This window comes from Symphalangus syndactylus, chromosome 12, assembly GCF_028878055.3.
Source record: "Symphalangus syndactylus isolate Jambi chromosome 12, NHGRI_mSymSyn1-v2.1_pri, whole genome shotgun sequence".
Lineage (NCBI taxonomy): Eukaryota > Metazoa > Chordata > Mammalia > Primates > Hylobatidae > Symphalangus > Symphalangus syndactylus.
Window position 1 is genome coordinate 88545812 of NC_072441.2, and position 20271 is coordinate 88566082.

General features: G+C 46.3%; 2 protein-coding genes across 6 annotated transcripts in view; one reads left to right on the top strand and one right to left on the bottom strand.

Annotated features, from left to right (window-relative positions):
* Positions 1-2967, bottom strand: part of COPA (COPI coat complex subunit alpha) — a 54476-nt gene extending 51509 nt beyond the window's left edge. For both annotated transcript variants that reach the window (XM_063626959.1, XM_063626958.1), the window contains exon 1: positions 2788-2967. In XM_063626959.1, the coding sequence (XP_063483029.1) occupies positions 2788-2827 (40 nt within the window). In that variant the 5' untranslated portion in view covers positions 2828-2967. The remainder of the gene's footprint in view (positions 1-2787) is intronic.
* Positions 2939-19259, top strand: NCSTN (nicastrin). Of its 4 annotated transcripts, none has more exons than XM_063626966.1 (17): positions 2939-3138; positions 4373-4477; positions 8651-8774; positions 9201-9322; positions 9743-9888; positions 11174-11324; positions 11648-11757; positions 12005-12157; positions 12845-12949; positions 13408-13485; positions 14390-14562; positions 15949-16051; positions 16157-16252; positions 16551-16638; positions 16888-17042; positions 17329-17541; positions 18461-19259. In XM_063626966.1, the coding sequence occupies exons 1-17, from the start codon at positions 3054-3056 to the stop codon at positions 18581-18583; spliced, it is 2130 nt and encodes a 709-aa protein (XP_063483036.1). In that variant the 5' UTR covers positions 2939-3053; the 3' UTR covers positions 18584-19259. The 4 variants fall into 4 exon arrangements, with proteins under 4 accessions (XP_063483036.1, XP_063483038.1, XP_063483039.1 ...); XM_063626967.1 differs by lacking the exon at positions 2939-3138 and adding an exon at positions 3708-4265; XM_063626968.1 differs by lacking the exon at positions 17329-17541 and having other exon boundaries at positions 2998-3138.
* Positions 19260-20271: the final 1012 nt, after the last annotated feature.

Sequence of the window (20271 nt, forward strand, 5' to 3'; positions counted from 1 at the left end):
CTTCTCTCAATTCTGATAAGAAAAAGAAACATCAAGGTTAATCCTAGGTTCATTCATTCATTCGACAAGCTTGATGATTTTTTACTGGATGCCAGACATCGTGAATTTTATGTTTGGTACTAGATTTTTGTTATATTCCTTTACATATTCTTGGGCTTTGCTCTAGGATACAATTAAATTACTTGGAATGAGTTGATCCTTTCAAGGCTTGCTTTTAGGTTTTATTACAGGGGGGCTACAGCAGCCTTCATTCTAGGCTTAATCCGGAACCACTGTTAAAGCAATAGCCATCTGAGGTCTCTATTTGAAGCCCTGTAATATTAGGAAGTCTTTCCATTCTGGGAAGTAGGAACACAAACTAGTCCCAGCCCTGTGTGAACTCTGAGGATTGCTCTGCCTTCTCCTTTCCAGTGGTCCTTTTTCAGGTTTTGAATAGTTTTCTCACTTGCAGATCAGTACTCAAAGACCTGAGAGGACATCCTGCAGGTCTCTAGTGCTCTCTCTCTGCAGCCCCCTCTTCTCCGGTATTTTGCCCAGCAAAATCTAGCCATCTTTGCTTCCCCACACTCTAAACTTACGTCTCCTCAGAAAGACCAAGGGATTCACCTCTTCACTGAAGCCTAAAAACTCTCTAGGCAGTAATCTACGGCAATCATAAGACTCACCTTGTTTATTTCCCTTCTCTGGAGAATTATTTTCCTGCACTGCCTGTTGCCCAACGTCTGTGAGCAATGTATGAATCTTTGTTTCATACATTTTGTTCAGTTGTATAGTTAAGGTGGGAAGGTAAATCTGGCCCTTGTATTCTATCATGACTGGAAATGGAAGTCCCCAGAGATAACAACTACTAACAGTTCAAAGTGTATCCTTTCAGATTTTTAATGCAGTTACACATAGACATAGGCCTTAGTATTTTATGAAAGTGGGGATCACGTTATGATGTTGTTCTGCAAACTTCTTTCTCACTTAACTATATAATATGGATCTCATGAAAGTACATATAAACATAACCTCATTCTTTTTAACTACAGGGGACAAATGTACTACACTTATATTATTCTAACAGGCATTTTGTCCCCCAATTTTTGGCTATCAGAAGAGCCTACTGAAGATACTTCTACACATAATCTAACCTATTTGCATTATTACTGCTCTAGGCTAAAGACCTGTGAGATTGCTCAGGAATAGAATATGTGCACTTAACATTTTAGTACATATAGTTTAAATGTAAAAACACTGTATCAGCATAGTCTCATGAAGTTTATGGAGGTGCCCATTTTGCACACAGGCTGTTATCAACTATTTGTTGTTTTGTTTTATAAATCTAAGACCCTCCCCCCAAAAAAGTAACTTCACTTTTTTTTTTTTTTTTTTGCATTTCTTTCATTACTAGTGAGGTGGAACTATTTTAATTATTTATTGAACATTTACAATTTTTCTTCTAAATTGTCTATTTTTCTATTAGGTTCTTTTTTTTTTATTATGATATATAAGTACACTCAACAATGGATGTTTGCCCTCAAATATTATGATATCTTTGTTTTTCCTTCTGTACTGTCCAGCAAGAAATTAGGAGCAGAAAAGAAAACTGAAAGATTATGAAGACCCATTTCACATTTCACCTATACAGGTCTCAGAAATTCTTAATGGTACCCACCTTTCAAGGTCAAGTTTCCCAAGAGACTTAGAAACTGCTCAGAATATATTCACACACTGATAACAACCTCCAGTTTTTGAGCTACTGAGTCTACACCAGGCGCTGTAATAAATACACTCCATATACTTTCTCATTTTAATTCTCTCTATAAAAGACTATTTTACAGATGAGGAAATACAGACTTAGAGACCTTAAGTAAGTCACCCTACACATACAGCTTGTTAGTGGATATCTCAGGATTCCAAGGCAAGCCCATCTGACTTCAAAGACCAAGTTCCTAACCACTTTGTTACGCTGCATCTTACTAAATATTCTAGATACTATTTTTTCCAGGTCTCCGGAGACCTTACTTCTCTGCCTTTCACATTCTAACATTCTGAGGCTAATACTGCGATCTCAGTATTTGCCCTCCACCCCCAACGACCCACACTCGAGCTCCAGAGTTGCCATACTTAGCAAATAAAAATACGAGATGCCCAGATAAATTTGAACTTCTGGTAAGCAACGACAGACTAAAAAACTATTCATTGTTCACCTGAAATTCAAATTTAACTGGGTGTCCTGCATTTTATCTGGCAACTCTATCAAGTTGAGACTTTATTGGGGTTATAAGCCTCAAATACTATTTCCGGGTAGTAAATAAAGCCGAATGGAGGCACTGATGTTGAGATGCTGCAGCCAAGGCCTCCTTAAGTGAGGTAGCCACTACTCGTCTCTAAAAAAGCTACTGACTCGGGTGCGAGTAACAGAGATCGAGACTCAGTCCCCAGGACCACTCCATATAACACAGTTATCAAAAAGCCAACAGATCACAGGGCCTCTGTTGCAGAACAATACAAATCGGGAGCACAGCCAAGAGGGAAAGGGAGAAGAAAGAATAGGGAGGGGGTCTAAGGAATCCCCTGCAGTGTGGGAGCCACTTTATAGGTAAATCGAAGCCCAAGGACACACCAAAGAAGAGGGGACTGGAGAACCGCCAGCCAGGCCTAACCTCTCTCCCACCCTCCGTCTTCCTCCGGGTCCGTCTGGTGGGCCCATTTCGACCAGCATCTCTACCCATTTTCTCTTCGTCGGTGTCAGCGCCACTCCTGAAATCCAACCTCCATGTTCCCCCTTTTATTCTCCACTACCTTTGACCCGCGCGCTCTTGGTCTCGAATTTGGTTAGCATCTCTCAGGTCTCCGACTCCGATGTCTTAATCCGAGCCCTGACACACCCTGCTGCCCTTCGGACGCCTCCACGTCAGCGACCCTCTCCCGCGGTTTCCGGAAGCGCCTGGAAACACGAACTTCCGGTGTCTTGGGCTCCGGGCCACAGAGACGGTGTCGGTGGTAGCCTAGAGAGGCCGCTACCCGACAAGAGCCGAACGGGGGCTTCCGCTCAGCGGAAAGGCAAGATGGCCACGGCAGGGGGTGGCTCTGGGGCTGACCCGGGAAGTCGGGGTCTCCTTCGCGTTCTGTCTTTCTGCGTCCTACTAGCAGGTGAGGCCTCCCCGCCCGTGAGCTCCGTTCTCTAAGGGGAACTCTCCGGATCGGCCCAGCCGCGACCGCCACTGTCTCCCTTCTGGTTCCTGCTGCCCCTCTTTCCCCCCACCCTGTAAATCCTCTTTCTTTTTCGTTCCCACGACAGAGGTTCCCCCTTTGCCTGGACCTGAAGGTCCCTTCTCCCCCGCAGCACGTCGTGTCGCTTCACTCCCTTCTCTAGGCCTCTTCCTGGACTTCGAGCCTGACCCTCTCCCACTTTGTCCAGATGTCTCGTTTTTCCCACAACCCCAGCCACACACCCCACAGTCGAAAGGAACAGGTGTGAAAGTTAGCTTTCTTCCCCGCGTTTAGACTTTTTGAGACGAAAGCAATCTTATTCTGTGGGTGCTGTGCGGCGCTTGAAAGGTAGATTTCTTATTTCTTCCTCTGTTGATTACACCCTAAGTCTGTGTCCCTCTGCCTTGCCTCAGGTTTTTTTTTTTTTTTTTTTTAAATCAATAAAGCAAGAATAAGGTAGGATATGGGTACTCTGTGAAGACCCTGAAGTAACGATTCAAGGAACTTTTGGTATTTATAATGTTCTTAAGTGTTTGCTGATACGCGTTCATTTACTGATACATGGCTTTTTAGTTGGTCACTCCCTAAAATGCAAATGTCTGTATATAACTATGACTGTGCCTTCCCCCAATTCACATTGTTTTTAAAGATCCTCAAAGGAGAAACTACAGCTGCCTCACACCGTGGGCACACAAATGACCTACTGATGTTAAATTAACTGACCGGTGTATATGTCTTAAGGTTTCTGTTAATTCTGTTCACACTCTTGGAAAAATGTCTCAGAAAGTTTTCTTAGCCCAGGACCTTTGTATTAACCGATTAGTAATATACATACAGGATATACAAGCAGAAGTGTGATCACCTGTGCAACCAGAATCTGGCAAATCTAAGGTCAAACACATTTCCTTTGACTAAGTTTTCTCTCTTTTAGTGTCACTGTCAATGGCGCTACATGGACTTTGTAATAACCCTTTGAGGCACATAGCTGGGTGCCATGTAGAGCATGTATCTGTTACGATAATGTGCCCAAGAAATAAGAAGAATGGACTTTAATCTCATTTTAGAAAGTATGATACTAAATGATTTACCCAAGCCATACATCAGGTTAATGACACGATAGAAGGTATTACCTGTGTCTCTCAGATTTTTCTAACACTTTTTATCTTCCGATCAGGTTTGTGCAGGGGAAACTCAGTGGAGAGGAAGATATATATCCCTTTAAATAAAACAGCTCCCTGTGTTCGCCTGCTCAACGCCACTCATCAGATTGGCTGCCAGTGTGAGTTGAGACGGATTCATGTTTGTGGACATTCATATTTGTCTGTGCCCTAGATACTAAGTAACATCCATGTCCTGCTTAGGAGTTTTGACACTCATATTGGACTGTGTGTAGGCAGTTACAGAGAACCGTCTGTCAAGCTAGGCAAGATGATTAATAAGAACTAACATTTAGTAAATGCTGCATACCAAGCTTTTTACGTGTGCATCTCATACAACCCCCACCACAACCCCACAAAATAGGTCTTACTGTTATTGTCACTTTATAAATGATGAAACTAAAACTTAAAGAAGTTGAGTAACTTTCCCAAGATCATACTGGTAAGAAGTGATGATGCCAGGATCTGGTGGCCCAAGCACTAAGCTGGGAGTCTTTTTTTTTTTTTTTTTGAGACAGAGTTTCACTCTTGTCCCCCAGGCTGGAGTGCAATGGCACGATCTCGGCTCACTGTGACCTCTGCCTTCTGGGTTCAAGCGATTCTCCTGCCTCAGCCTCTTGAATAGCTGGGATTACATGCACCTGCCACCATGTCCAGCTAATTTTTGTATTTTTAGTAGAGACGGTGTTTCACCATGTTGGCCAGGCTGGTCTCGAAATCCTGACCTCAAGTGATTCACCCGCCTTGGCCTTCCAAAATGCTGGGATTACAGGCGTGAGCCACCGCACCCAGCCGAGCCAGGACTCTTAAGCACCCTATTATACTGTTTTTTAAGGAGAAAAAAGTCTCATATTCTATTGTGTCCAGTCATCACTTGCACTCTGAACTTTTTGGAACCAAAATGGGCTTCTTAAAGGCAGTGAACTATCTGAAGAGAAGGCACTGAAAATGCCAAATAGGCTGGGCGCAGTGGCACATGCCTGTAATCCCAGCACTTCGGGAGGCCAAGGCGGGTGGATCACTTGAGGTCAGGAGCCAGCATGGTGAAACCCCCCCATCTCTACTAAAAATATGAAAATTAGCCGGCTGGCTGCTGTGGCATGCCTGTAGTCCTAGCTTCTCGGGAGGCAGAGGCAGGAGAATCCCTTGAGCCCAGGAGGCGGAGGTTGCAGTGAGCCGAGATTGTGCCACTGCAGCATAGGTGACAGAGTGAGACACTGTCTGAAAAAAAAAAAAAGAAAGAAAGAAAATGCCAAATAATTGCAAGAGGAATTAGTGAAGCATTTTATTTATCCTTTTTTAAAACTTTTTTTTCCTTAAATTCAGCTGACAAGCCGTTTATTTTTACGCTGTGTGTGTTCCAAAAGAAGGTGCCATGACACTGTGGCTTTAAAAACTATCAAAATCATAGGGCAGGAAAAGTAGTAATCTAAAGGCTAACCTGCTGTGTTCAGATTTTGTTTCCCATGGACAATAGCTCTGTCAGAATGTAGTTTTGCAGATAAGCAGGAAACTTGGGGTCTGATACTGGCTTCTTCATCATCAAATTGATCACCTCTGAATTTCAGTTTACCCCTGGAATAATGGTTGGAATACTTGCATAAACCTGAAAGTCAAATATCTCTTAATAGTTGTTTATTGATGATGCTAGGTAAATAGGGTGGTCTCAGAAGTGCTGTATAACTTCCTGAAGCCTTCTTCCAATTTGGTAAGAGAAAACTGGGACACTGAGAAGTGAAGGACTTGTTCGTGGAAGCAGTTACTACTTTTTTAGCCATCTTTCCCTGAGCTATAGTATCTGTTTATTGTCCCATGTCCCTGCTATACAAGCACTGGGAGTAGGTTGACTGGTTCCAAACAGCCCCAAATAAAGTTTTTGTTGTACTTAGTTTCCTTTTTTTTGAGATGGAGTCTCGCCCTCTCGCCCAGGCTGGAGTGCAATGGCACAATCTCAGCTCACTGCAACCTCCGCCTCCCAGCTTAAAGCAATTCTCCTGTCTCAGCTTCATGAATAGCTGGGATTACAGGCACATGCCACCGTGCCCAGCTAATTTTTTGTATCTTTAGTAGAGGTGGGGCTTCACCATGTTGGCCAGGCTGGTCTCGAACTCCTGACCTCGTGATCTGCCCTCCTTGGCCTCCCAAAGTGCTGGGATTACAGGCATGAGCCACCATGCCCAGCCCTCTGGACTTAGTTTCTGAACTGGTTTGTAGGTAGAAGAGAGCTAGGTCCGGGGTGGGCTGAGATCAGACTGCTGGTCTTGCTGGAACATCACTCTAAAGTACAGAAGGCCAGGACCCCATCCTCTTGTAACGGGGCTCTAAGAAAACTCCCCTGGGAATGAGTCCTTCTACTCTGTGTTCTTAAAACAGCTCTGTGGGAAGCAAAGCCTCTAGAGGTAAAGCCAAGTGCCAGTACAGAGAAACAAGAGGAGGCAAGCGGGACTCTGGCCACTTCCTCATTATGGTTCCTTTTCAACCTACTTATTTCCAAATCTTACTTCATCATATCTGTCTTTTCTGAGCAGGCTACGCCCTTTTTAATTAGTGTAGCTAACATGATACAACTAAGGAGAAAAAGTGATACCCAGATTTGATTTCTGATTATAATGCTCTGCTTCTCTTGGACATTTTAAAGTTCTCAAAGGGGGCTTTAAATAGGTTTCTTTTCCCTCCCTTCCTCCTTCTATCCTTTCTTCCTTCTTTCATCTGTCCCCATAGTATGAGATGAATACAGGTAGAAAACCTCATTGAAGGCCCAGAGAAAATAAGCAAGTTACTTAAGACTACACCATTACTAGTTGGAACCCAGATTAGGATCCAGGTTTTTTTCAGTCCAGTATCATAGTTTGTCTTTCTCCTGTCCTCCCTGGAGTTGAAGTTTTGGGGTGTGTGTGTGTGTGTGTGTGTGTCAGTGTCAGAGTCTGACTGTGTCACCCAGGCTGGAGTGCTGTGGCACAATCTCAGCTCACTGCAGCCTCCGCCTCCCAGGTTCAAGCAATTCTCTGCCTCAGCCTCCTGAGTAACTAGCATTACAGGTGTGCACCATCACACCTGGCTAGTTTTTGTGTTTTTAGTAGAGATGGGGTTTCGCCATGTTGGCCAGGCTGGTCTCGAACTCCTGACCTCAAGTGATCCACCCACCCACTTCAGCCTCCCAAAGTACTGGGATTACAGGCATGAGCCACTGCGCCCGGCCAAAGTTATGTATGTTTTAGTTGCCACACTACCTGTTCCTTTTCCCATGTTTTAAATGCTGTGGCAAGGGCCGGGCATGGTGGCTCACTCCTGTAATCCCAGCACTTTGGGAGGCTGAGGTGGGCATTTAAAACTCTAAAATGATTCTGATACACAGCCAGGGCTGAGAACTACTGGTCTAAAATAATTTATGAATAACACATCCAATTTTCTGTGGGGAGAAGACTCACAGGGAGACCCTAGGATATCTCCACACAGATCACTGGGGACTTAAGGAGTATTACCTAATTCCTTGAATTATGTAGAATTCAAAGTATTTTGGACTCTGGATCATCCGTCCTCTAATACAGTGCTTCCCAATCTTTATCATGTCATGAGACACGTAGAAAATGTTATTTGTATGGCATCCTGGCACATACAGAAATGGGTGATATTTTCAGGGCATCCTGGGGTGAATGATAAGTAGGCTCCTGGCTGGAGGTAACTTTGGAAACTCTAGGTTTCCTGGAATGAAGAGAACCAATGAGAGCACATCTCTGATCCATTCGAGGCTAATCAATTGGGAAGCTCTGTTTTTAGAAACCTCAGAGTTCTTGATAAACCTCATCTAAAACTGGCCAGAAGCAAGTAAAGTCATTCCCAGAAAGGGCAAAAGGAATGATGATCCAGGAAGGCTCCTGAGGCCAAGGGCATGTACGCATGTGTTTTTACAAAGGAAGATTCAAAGCTAAAACCCTGAGCTAGAGATTTAGTGGCATTTCCTAGAGAAAATATAGGTTTGAAAACTTTGGTGTCTATTGTTGTAGAATCTTACGTATATGGCTAAATAAGGTTGAGGGCAGAGGGCAAGAAAATGAAGTTCACAGAACCTTTCTGGCATATAATGAGTCCTCTTGTGCTCTTTTATATTCCATTCCCTCCTGATAACCTTCAGATGGAGCTGGGGCAACAGCTTTTCAGTTCAAATCTAGAGGTGCCTGTATTCACCCAAATATGTTGTGACATCTTTAGGGTATAAAAGATAACGCAGAATCAGTGAGGCAAAGTCAGCATTGTTAACTATGGAAGCTTTAATTTGACTCATTCTGTCCTGGCAGCTTCAATTAGTGGAGACACAGGGGTTATCCATGTAGTAGAGAAAGAAGAGGACCTACAGTGGGTATTGACTGATGGCCCCAACCCCCCTTACATGGTTCTGCTGGAGAGCAAGCTTTTTACCAGGTAAGAACTAGATGTATCTGCTGGGAAAACATCCATAGAGGGTAAGTTTCAGTGAACAGTCGTCCCACTTATTAGTGAAAACTTCCCTTGGCTGCCCTGGTCTGGTCAGGGGAGAGGGTGGGGTGGTCCTCAGAAGGAAAGGTGTACCATCAAAAGAAATGATCTTGAGCTTAGGGCTAAATTTCACCTCCCTGTCCCTGAGTAACCCCGGGCACCCCTCCCCTTCCTCCCTGGAGTCCTTACTCAGTAAAGCTCTACATTTTAGAGCAGATCATTGTCCAGGCTCAGAATTTAGAGACTGAAAGGGAAGAAATAAGTCAACAGTCTGATTCCCCTAGTTCCCCATTTGTTTCCATCCTGGAGGCAGAATGTCAGGCTGTCTGATACCTTCCTGTGTTCCTTCATGGAATTCCTTTCCTATTCCAGGGATGTAATGGAGAAGCTGAAAGGGAGAACCAGCCGAATTGCTGGTCTTGCAGTGTCCTTGACCAAGCCCAGTCCTGCCTCAGGCTTCTCTCCTAGTGTGCAGTGCCCAAATGATGGGTTTGGTAAGTGTCCCAAAGGATCAGGAGAGCCTACTGTCGCCTAAGGCTCACTGTTGCTTCGGTCTTATGTCTTTGTGAGGGATGTCTGTGTGTAGTGTCAGTAACTGACTCCCAAACAGGAGGTAGTGTTTATTTGTCTTTGCTGCTCATCCCTTCCCTCTCCTGCTTCCCCTTCCTTTGCCTTACCTGGCATTATCTCTTTTTGTCACGTGTTCACATCCCTAATCTTACAGCCTAAGACTCCCTGATACCATTGTCTTTCTATTTTAGTGTGGATGGTAATAGACTTCATTCCTACTTCTTTGAGTCACCACCTCGTTTTGAACTCTTAGTCCCAACTGAAAGATTCTTCCACCCTCACCTGGTTCCTAAGTACTTGGTGTCCCAGTAACCAGTCCCCCTATTCCCCATCCTTCCCTTCAGGTGTTTACTCCAATTCCTATGGGCCAGAGTTTGCTCATTGCAGAGAAATACAGTGGAACTCGCTGGGCAATGGTTTGGCTTATGAAGACTTTAGTTTCCCCATCTTTCTTCTTGAAGATGAAAATGAAACCAAAGTCATCAAGCAGGTAATGACGCTGCCAGCTCCTAGCAATTCCAGTTAGAAAGAAGATTATTTTTCTAGCCAGGTGTGGTGGTGTGTGCATGTAGTCCCAGCCACCTGGGTGGCTGAGACAGGAGGATCGCCTGAGGCCGGGAGGCAGAGGTTTCAGTGAGCTGAGATGGCACCATTGCACTCCAGCCTGGGTGACAGAGCAAGACCCTGTGTCACAAAAAAAAAAAAAAAAAAAAAGAAAAGAAAAAAAGAAGGGATTATTTTATAGGCTCTCCTATTTGGAGGGTGGCTCATTCTACTGGTACACCTGCTGAAAGACAGTTGCTCTAAAAAGAACCAAGACGTTTATTTTTCTCACATTCTTTCCCCACATTTTGCTCCTGCTTGATATTATAGCATTAAAGCCTTTTACACTAGAAGAAAATATAAAGAATATCCGAAAGAATAATGTGAAACGAGGCCAGGTGCGGTGGCTCACGCTTGTAATCCCAGCACTTTGGGAGGCCGAGGCGGGCGGATCATGAGGTCAGGAGATCGAGACCACAGTGAAACCCCGTCTCTACTAAAAATACAAAAAAAATTAGCTGGGCGTGGTGGCGGGTGCCTGTAGTCCCAGCTACTCGGAGAGGCTGAGGCAGGAGAATGGCATGAACCCGGGAGGCAGAGCTTGCAGTGAGCCGAGATTGCGCCACTGCACTCCAGCCTGGGCGACAGAGCGAGACTCCGTCTCAAAAAAAAAAAATATGAAACAAGGTACACAGCCCAGATTAAGAACCACTAGTATCGTAAAAAAAAAAAAGCATTGGACTAGAGATTGAGAAATTAAATTTGGTAATTTCTGAGCTTCTTTTTAGCTCTAATGTGCCTTAATTCTGGTCTAGTATTTCCATTTTGACTCATAGAGTAGTTAAGAGATTTGTTCAAAGTTGCATGGTGAGTTGATCTCCAAGCTGTGTCATATCTGATTTCCTATCTCTAGTTTGGTGCTCTTTGTATCAGATCACACTGAATCTTTTCAGTGGCTGAAGCTTTAAATTGGGCCAGGCCATCTGGAATGGGATAATTTCATCTCCAACTAAACCACTGAGTCTGCAACCCTTTGTAACTCTTGATGAGTTTTTCTCTTTGACCTTATAGATCCTATGGTTGTACCAGGATAACTATAGCTCAGGGATAAATGTCTCCGGAAAGGGTGTGGCTCCATCCCAAAAAGATGGAACTGGGCCCTCCTCCTTCTAGGATGTAAGGGAGGGCCTCCACAAACTAGCTGTCTCAGTGGGGTCCATCTCACCTTTCAGTGCTATCAAGATCACAACCTGAGTCAGAATGGCTCAGCACCAACCTTCCCACTGTGTGCCATGCAGCTCTTCTCACACATGCACGCTGTCATCAGCACTGCCACCTGCATGCGGCGCAGCTCCATCCAAAGCACCTTCAGCATCAACCCAGGTAGGGCAGATCCAAACCATGAGGGTAATGGAATAAGGGGCAGAGGGAGAGTGGAACCAGGCCAGGGAATGTTAGAGAGACTGTAATAGGGAAGGAGTAGACACCATGAAGGAGCTCTGCATGGGAGAACTAGAAACAATTCTGAAAAATTTAGGCAGCTTGTTCCTAAAGTGGATGGTGGCAGAGAAGCCAACCTCGGACTGTTGGAAGTAGAGAAAACGACTTAGAGTCAGTGGGGCACTGGTCAGAGATTTCCAATGTTGCCTTTATAGCTACCGTCTCCTTTAGCCTTGTTGATCTCTCATTGTTTGTGTCCTGCTTAGAAATCGTCTGTGACCCCCTGTCTGATTACAATGTGTGGAGCATGCTAAAGCCTATAAATACAACTGGGACATTAAAGCCTGACGACAGGGTTGTGGTTGCTGCTACCCGGGTGAGTGTTGGCTTCTGATCAGGATGGGCAGGGCTGGCACAAAAAGAGCTGGTAGGCCCCGCTCTAGCATATCAGATTTCAAAGTTGCCAAATTGGGAAGCCTCAAATGGGGAGGAATCTGGGCTGTGGGACTCCTGGGTTGTCTCCATTGCCACAAGACAGGTATATTGTCTTGACTGGAGCAAGAAAGGAGGTTTGGGGCCGGTTTTAAAGTATATATCCCCTGACTTTTCTTCTGTTGTACTAGCTGGATAGTCGTTCCTTTTTCTGGAATGTGGCCCCGGGAGCTGAAAGCGCAGTGGCTTCCTTTGTCACCCAGCTGGCTGCTGCTGAAGCTTTGCAAAAGGCACCTGATGTGACCACCCTGCCCCGCAATGTCATGTTTGTCTTCTTTCAAGGGGTAAGGGCTCTTTGGCTGGGGTGCAATGGCAGGGAAGAAAGAGGATAGTAAAGATGAGAGTGGCTACTGGTTGGAGAAGACCTCAGCACTTGACCTAAGTTGTTAACCAGCACAGAGCTTCCGGATGTGTCTACCTGTGTCTCCCCTTTAGATTCCTCCATTTTAGGAAGCTTAGATTCCTTCTTTTTAGGAAGCTTTTACACCCTGAATTGGTATGTAACCAGCCCCCTCTTTCCCCCACTGATAAGATATATTGGAGGTGGCCTTTTACTTTTATTCTCTGGACTCCTTTACTGCTATCTCCATCCGGGAGCCCTGAGGCTCCTGACTCTCATCACTAGGACCACAGCCCTAAAATAAGGGAACAGCATCTGTGGCTGAGTCACTGGAGGTGGGGGACAGTTAAGAAGCAGACACATAATAGCTGATGTTCATCTTAGGCCTTTACTAAGGCTACTTTCCCCATTTGTGGGCTTGAGAAGTCTTGTAATACATACATATGAGGGATAGTCACAGCTGGGAGGTGGGGCCAAGAGAAGCAGAAAGTCACATGACTGTAAGCTGACTAGCAGTTGGGGTGACCTGAAATAGTCGTCTTGCCTACAGCTTTGATGATCTGGCCTTCTTTGAGGCTTTCCTAACCCTTTGGAATCTCTGTTCCCCCTCCCACCTACCTCCATCTCTCAGGAAACTTTTGACTACATTGGCAGCTCAAGGATGGTCTACGACATGGAGAAGGGCAAGTTTCCTGTGCAGTTAGAGAATGTTGACTCATTTGTGGAGCTGGGACAGGTATGTGGCATGTCCCCCAGCCCCCTCCTTTTTAATTAAAGCTTCCTTCTTTGTTGTTCTATGGTCTTAACTGCAGGAACCACCGCCTCTTCCCTTGACTTCTATCCCCTAGGCATGGCCCAGAACAGGAGACTGATTCTAAGTGTTGTTTCTTTTTTTTTTGAAACGGAGTCTTGCTGTCGCCCAGGCTGGAGTGCAGTGGCGCAATCTCGGCTCACTGCAAGCTCCGCCTCCCGGGTTCACGCCATTCTCCTGCCTCAGCCTCTCCGAGTAGCTGGGACTACAGGCGCCCGCCACCACGCCCGGCTAATTTTCTGTATTTTTAGTAGAGACGGGGTTTCACCGTGGTCTCGATCTCCTGACCTCATGATCCGCCCGCCTTGGCCTCCCAAAGTTCTGGGATTACAAGCGTGAGCCACCGCGCCCGGCCAAGTGTTGTTTCTTCATCCTCCCCCCAGGTGGCCTTAAGAACTTCATTAGAGCTTTGGATGCACACAGATCCTGTTTCTCAGAAAAATGAGTCTGTACGGAACCAGGTAACCCAAGCATCTCCCCTCATTTCCTGTTCCTACAGCTCAGAATCCAGACCCCAACCCCTGCCCTGTTTCCACCAACCCCTGCCCTGTTTCCACCAACCCCCAGGGCCTGTGAGACAGGGTAAGAGACAGGATTGGATTGGGTGTTGGCCAAAGGATGAACACCACAGCTGTTGTTGCTGCTGGGAAGAATCAGGAGCTCAGTGGCATTCCATTGGTTCCCTGGACTGGGTAGTTCTCTGATCATTTGTTGCCTAGCAGACTGCCACTGCCCATTAAGGATAGGTGAGTGACTAGCTCCCTTCTTGCCTTGCTGCCCCATGGATCCAATTGTCAAGGCTGCTCTGCCCAAGTCCTGGCTATGTCACACTCCCTGCCCAACTTGTCCTCCACTTTCCTCCTCACTGCTTGTTCAAAACCTTCCCTTCCTTCTAGGTCCACCTTTAGGTCTGCTTTTTTCCAGGTGGTCCTCTTTCTGCAATTCCAGCCTTCAGCATCATCCCTGCCGTGGACTCCTGTAGCATTTAAAGAATTGGTTATCTGTTTGGCATTCAGCACGCAGTTTTCTATTATTATTTGCTCCCTCCAATTCTGCACAATAAAATACTAAGTGAAGCATCCACTGAGGATAAAGCAGAGTCTTGAAGACAGTAGAATTTACTTATAAATATGAAAAAAAGGTCTCTTCTTTATGCCCCAGTTTTCTAACTCTAAAAGGAATGGTGGCAGCTACAGGAAATTCAGAGAGCCTTAGTCCCAAAAGGCTTGAGGGGTAAAGGTCTACTAGAGATAGGGTAGCTCCCCAAGCAGGGGACTTGAAGTATAGAGCATTTCAGGCCTAAAAGAGACCTCCTGCTTCCCATCCCCCAGCCTCCCATCAGTTAATCTCCCTCGTAACCCCCAGGTGGAGGATCTCCTGGCCACATTGGAGAAGAGTGGTGCTGGTGTCCCTGCTGTCATCCTCAGGAGGCCAAATCAGTCCCAGCCTCTCCCACCATCTTCCCTGCAGCGATTTCTTCGAGCTCGAAACATCTCTGGCGTTGTTCTGGCTGACCACTCTGGTGCCTTCCATAACAAGTAAGAATCACTTGGCCCTGTACCCTCTTCATTCTTGAAGAGAGTCTATTCTGCAGTCTGGGAGGAAGGTCACTGCCCTCCGCTTTCCCACACTACCCCTCCAGAACCTCAGGTCCATCTGTATTCTTTGCTCAGTGGCCTTTTCACATCTGAACTGAAACCCTTATTTGTTTGACTGGATATTCATCTTAGAAACTCATCCTCACTCTTAGCCCTTTCCTGTCACAATCCTCTGTTATGGTTCCACTGCTCCCTACCTCTCCAGGGTCCTGAGTTCCTCAGGGCTGCCAGCAGAGGGCATCATCTCAAACACAAGCATGGGAAGGATGGTGGGGGCCCTTTGGCTAGAGGACAGAAAGCAGTCCTTCTCTGGAACTCACCCAGAGGTGCCGGAAACAGTATTCATACTCTGTGAAATGTACCATGTTCTTGCCATGTGGTAGGTGGCCATGGTTCAGTGTGAGGGTAAAAGTGCCTCCTATAGCTGATGGGGCTCCAGAGATACAAAGTAAGGCCCTGTTAGTCACCTCTTTCTTGGTCTGGGTTACCCTTAAACTGCTCCTAACTTGAGGCCTTGGATAACAGGGGATTTCTTAATCAGGCTGGATTGCCAAGCTTCCCTGGGGCCAAATGAGTTTTGGAGTGAAAATGCTTGAGCTCTATTTCTGACCCCAGCCAAGTAGCACCTTCTCATTCATTTAGGGGAGTGACAATCCTAGCACTTAGGGTCAGCTATCTTCTCTAAAGCTATCCTTGTACCACTTTGGGGCAAGTGAGGATTCATCATTTGAACACATTTCAGATTTGATTATGTAGCTGACTTGACTTTGTGTGGGACAGGGATTTACTGATGGTAAAGACTGTGGAGCTCAGCCTCTCTTTTAAGATGTCTCCTTGGGGCTCCATAAGGATCATCATGGTGATTTCATCAGTGTATTCTTATATATCTATGAGCAGACCTGATCCTAAGACCTGCAAATCACCTCCGGCTCCCAGCCACCCTAAATATAAATGTTCATTGGAACAGTTATACAATTGTGATCTCATGATATATGGCAGAGTTCTCTGATAATCATCTTAGCCATCCCCCATATCTCCAGCCCAAATGATGTAGAAGAGTCTCTCCTTTGTTTAAAGATCTGAGCTCATTCAGCTTTTCTACCTTGTCTGTCAGGAAAGTCTTTAATTTTCACTAACCACCTCACCCTCACTCCTACCTCCCTGTTCTCCACACCTTCTGGAATATGGGATCCTGATTGTCTCTCACCCCTTTCTTCTGGATGCTGAAAATGAGATACTGAGTTCCTGCATAAGGAGCATTTGAGGGAGGAAAGGGGCAGAGCCCTGGCTAAATGTAGCCAAGGCTCATGCCGGCTTTCCTGGCAGATATTACCAGAGTATTTACGACACTGCTGAGAACATTAATATGAGCTATCCCGAATGGCTGAGCCCTGAAGAGGACCTGAACTTTGTAACAGACACTGCCAAGGTAGCACTGAGCCAGTCTGGGTGGGAGCCTGGGGCACACAGTGAAGATGCTAGCCTTTGAGGATAGGAGAGGTGGGCCATTCAGCCCCCTCCTCACCTACCACAGGCCCTGGCAGATGTGGCCACAGTGCTGGGACGTGCTCTGTATGAGCTTGCAGGAGGAACCAACTTCAGCGACACAGTTCAGGCTGATCCCCAAACGGTAAGCAGATGGGCCCTAGCTCCTTTCTGTTTACACAGCAAGCTGTCCCTATCCTCCCTTGCCCTAGTGTCCCAAACCTTGGAATTCCACATGACTGTTGATGCCGGTGAGAATGCCTGATGCCCCAGAGAGCTCTTGGGTGGGCCTCATCTGCGTCTTATGAGCCAGCCACTGTCTCCCAACTCCAGTCTATCTGGCCAGTCTTGTTCCTGCCCCATGACTGGGTCTCCACTGATAATTCTTTCCCTAGGCTCCCTTCAAGTCACAGGGTTTTCTCTCTTTACTGTTCCAATCCTAGGTCACCCGCCTGCTCTATGGGTTCCTGATTAAAGCCAACAACTCATGGTTCCAGTCTATCCTCAGGCAGGACCTAAGGTCCTACTTGGGTAAGCATCTGGTGTGGGAATGGGACCCTTAGCTAAGGAAAGGGATAGAGAAAAAGTCATTTTGGTTTAACCTTTATTATTTTTTTTCTTTTTCCTCTCTGTTTTTCTTACCTCCTGTTTTCCTTTCTTCTCATATTCGATGGATCCTTTTCCGTTGCCCTTCTTTCTGGCTGCTGCCAATCTTGGGCTTTTCCTGTTTCACCCACCATCCACCCACCAAATCTTCCCTTCCTTTTGGTCTGCAATCAGGTGACGGGCCTCTTCAACATTACATTGCTGTCTCTAGCCCCACCAACACCACTTATGTTGTACAGTATGCCTTGGCAAATTTGACTGGCACGGTGGTCAACCTCACCCGAGAGCAATGCCAGGATCCAAGTAAAGTCCCAAGTGAAAACAAGGATGTGAGTGGTGGTGGGTGTCGGAAGTGCCCTGGGGCCCCTTTCCCTTGGGAAAGTTGGAGGTTCTTCTAGACCTAGTTAGACCCAGGGGATTGGGATGGAGAGGTGAAGAGATGCAGTCCTCAGCAATTGGATGTTGAAAAGCCTGGGTGAAAGTAGACCATCTGAAGGGTAAAGGGACAGCAGCCAGTTAGCTCAATTGGTTAGAGCATGGCACTGATAGAGGGTAGAGGGAACGAGTGAGAAGAGCATCACCCTAGCCATGTGTTGTGGCCCATCTTCTGTGCAGCTGTATGAGTACTCATGGGTCCAGGGCCCTTTGAATTCCAATGAGACAGACCGACTCCCCCGGTGTGTGCGTTCTACTGCACGATTAGCCAGGGCCTTGTCTCCTGCCTTTGAACTGAGTCAGTGGAGCTCTACTGAATACTCTACATGGACTGAGAGCCGCTGGAAAGATATCCGTGCCCGGATATTTCTCATCGCCAGCAAAGAGCTTGAGGTGAGATGGGGCAGGAGGGGAGGTGGCAGGGATCTGTTTGACTTCTTTCTCTGCTTTCTTGTGTCATATAGCCTCTTCCATCTCCCATTTGCCCCACATCTATAGCAAAAGGCTACTGCAAATCTGTCCCTGGTCAGCCAGCATGTTCCCTTAGGAGGCCTTTCTTTTTTTTTTTTTTTTTTTTTTTTTTTTTTGAGATGGAGTTTCACTCTTGTTGCCCAAGCTGGAGTGCAATGGCACGATCTCGGCTCACTGCAACCTCCGTCCCCCAGGTTCAAGCGATTCTCTTGCCTCAGCCTCCCAAGTAGCTGGAATTACAGGCATGTGCCACCACACCCAGCTAATTTTTTTTTATTTTTAGTAGAGACGGGGTTTCACCATGTTGGTCAGGCTGGTCTTAAACTCCTGACCTCAGGTGATCCACCCACCTTGGCCTCCCAAAGTGCTGGGATTACAGGCGTGAGCCACTGCGCCCGGCCAGGAGGCCTTTCTTCACAGATAGTTTGAGTAGGTGTTCATTCTGGAGAGCCCCTGTGGATCCCAGAACTTCACAGCTTCAACTCCCATCTGGCATTCCCCATCTGGCACAGCTGGGATGAGTCAGTCTAATGTACTGAGTTCCTGTCACAAGTAAGTAATGTAAGTGTCACAAGAGAACCAAAGCCCTGGGCCCTCCTTTCAAAATGCCTAAAATTTAAGTAATACAAGATGGAAGCAAGAACAGAGATACTTTACTTCTCTTTTCAAATGGGGAGACAAAGTCTATAGGCTGGAGAGATGTTGCCCTTGATTGTTCCATACTTGGTGCTTAGAGCCAGCATCAGAATTCCCGTGGCTCCAAACCCCAAACAATTATCCAAAAAACTGCACTGAGTTCTGAGAATGCCTTTCTCCTTTCCTGCCCTCCCTCCCCCTGCAGTTCATCACCCTGATAGTGGGCTTCGGCATCCTCATCTTCTCTCTCATCGTCACCTACTGCATCAATGCCAAAGCTGATGTCCTTTTCATTGCTCCCCGGGAGCCAGGAGCTGTGTCATACTGAGGAGGACCCCAGCTTTTCCTGCCAGCTCAGCAGTTCACTTCCTAGAGCATCTGTCCCACTGGGACACAACCACTAATTTGTCACTGGAACCTCCCTGGGCCTGTCTCACACTGGGATTAACATAAAAGAGTGGAACTTTCCAAAAGAGACAGGGAGAGATAAATAAGTTGCCTCCCTTCCTCGGCTCCCCTTTCCCATCACCCCTTCCCCATTTCTTCCTCCTTCTCTATTCATGCCAGATTTTGGGATTACAAATAGAAGCTTCTTGCTCCTGTTTAACTCCCTAGTTACCCCCCCCAATTTGCCCTTCAGGATCCTTCTACTTTTTCCATCTGGCCCTGTACCTCTCTCTGCTCCTCACCCCCACCCCTGTACCCAGCCACCTTCCTGACTGGGAAGGACAAAAGGTTGAACGTCAGGGTCAAACTACATTGAACCCCTGAGGACAGGGACATCTCTGGGCCGAGCCTACTGTCTCCTTCCCATTGTCCTTTCTCCAGGCCCTCAGATGGCACATTAGGGTGGGCGTGCTGCGGGTGGGTATCCTACCTCCAGCCCACAGTGCTCAGTTGTACTTTTTATTAAGCTGTAATATCTATTTTTGTTTTTGTCTTTTTCCTTTATTCTTTTTGTAAATATATATATAATGAGTTTCATTAAAATAGATTATCCCACACGACTTGTACTGCTAGTTATTCTTCCCAGGCCACCTTGTTCAGCGAGCCTGGACTGGAAGTCATGAGGTTATGTTTTATGCTATCGTCTTGGGCTCCAGAGGACCCAAGGAGTAAGGCTCTATCAAAAACAGTTGAAGTCCTTTCAAATTGCAGAGCCCTGGTTCTCCTCTTGTAAGAACAATGTTAACATAGTTTCTTCTCACTTTGTAATCAACAGGCATTTCTTTTTTTTTTTTTTTTTTTTTTTTTTGAGATGGAGTCTTGCTCTGTTACGCAGGCTGGAGTGCAGTGGCGTGATCTCGGCTCACTGCAAGCTTCGCCTTCCGGGTTCACGCCATTCTGCCTCAGCCTCCCAAGTAGCTGGGACTACAGGCGCCTGCCACCATGCCCAGCTAATTTTTTTTTGTATTTTTAGTAGAGACGGGGTTTCACAGTGTTAGCCAGGATGGTCGCGACCTCCTGACCTCGTGATCCACCCGCCTCGGCCTCCCAAAGTGCTGGGATTACAGGCGTGAGCTACCGCGCCCGGCCATGAACAGGCATTTCTTTATTCACGCTGAGACACTGGCTGGGGTACAGAGATGAAGAGAATATAACCCTAACCCTTGAGTAGCTCACAGTTGGGATGAGAGGAGAGACAGACATTCTCACAACTACATGTAATCCAGTGTAGTAAAAGGAATAATCGCAGTATATCCCAAGTGCTCTGGTAGCACATAGAGAAATTCAGGACCATGTCAGGGGTGACATTCAAGCAATGATTTAAAGGGTTCACCAGATGTGGAAGCACAGAATCAAGAAAACGCATGAGTCATGTTTGGGAGATGGTAAGTAAGTTCAGTGTGTCTGAGCCATAAGGATCAGCAGGAAGCAAGGCTGGGCTAAATCCCAAAGTTCTTGGCTGGCGTACTAAGGAGTTTGGGTTTCTGTTAATAGTGGGCCTTTTGTAGGCCAAAACAAGTTTGGACTGTTTTAGAAAAAGAACCTTACCTCTGTAGAGATGCTCAAATT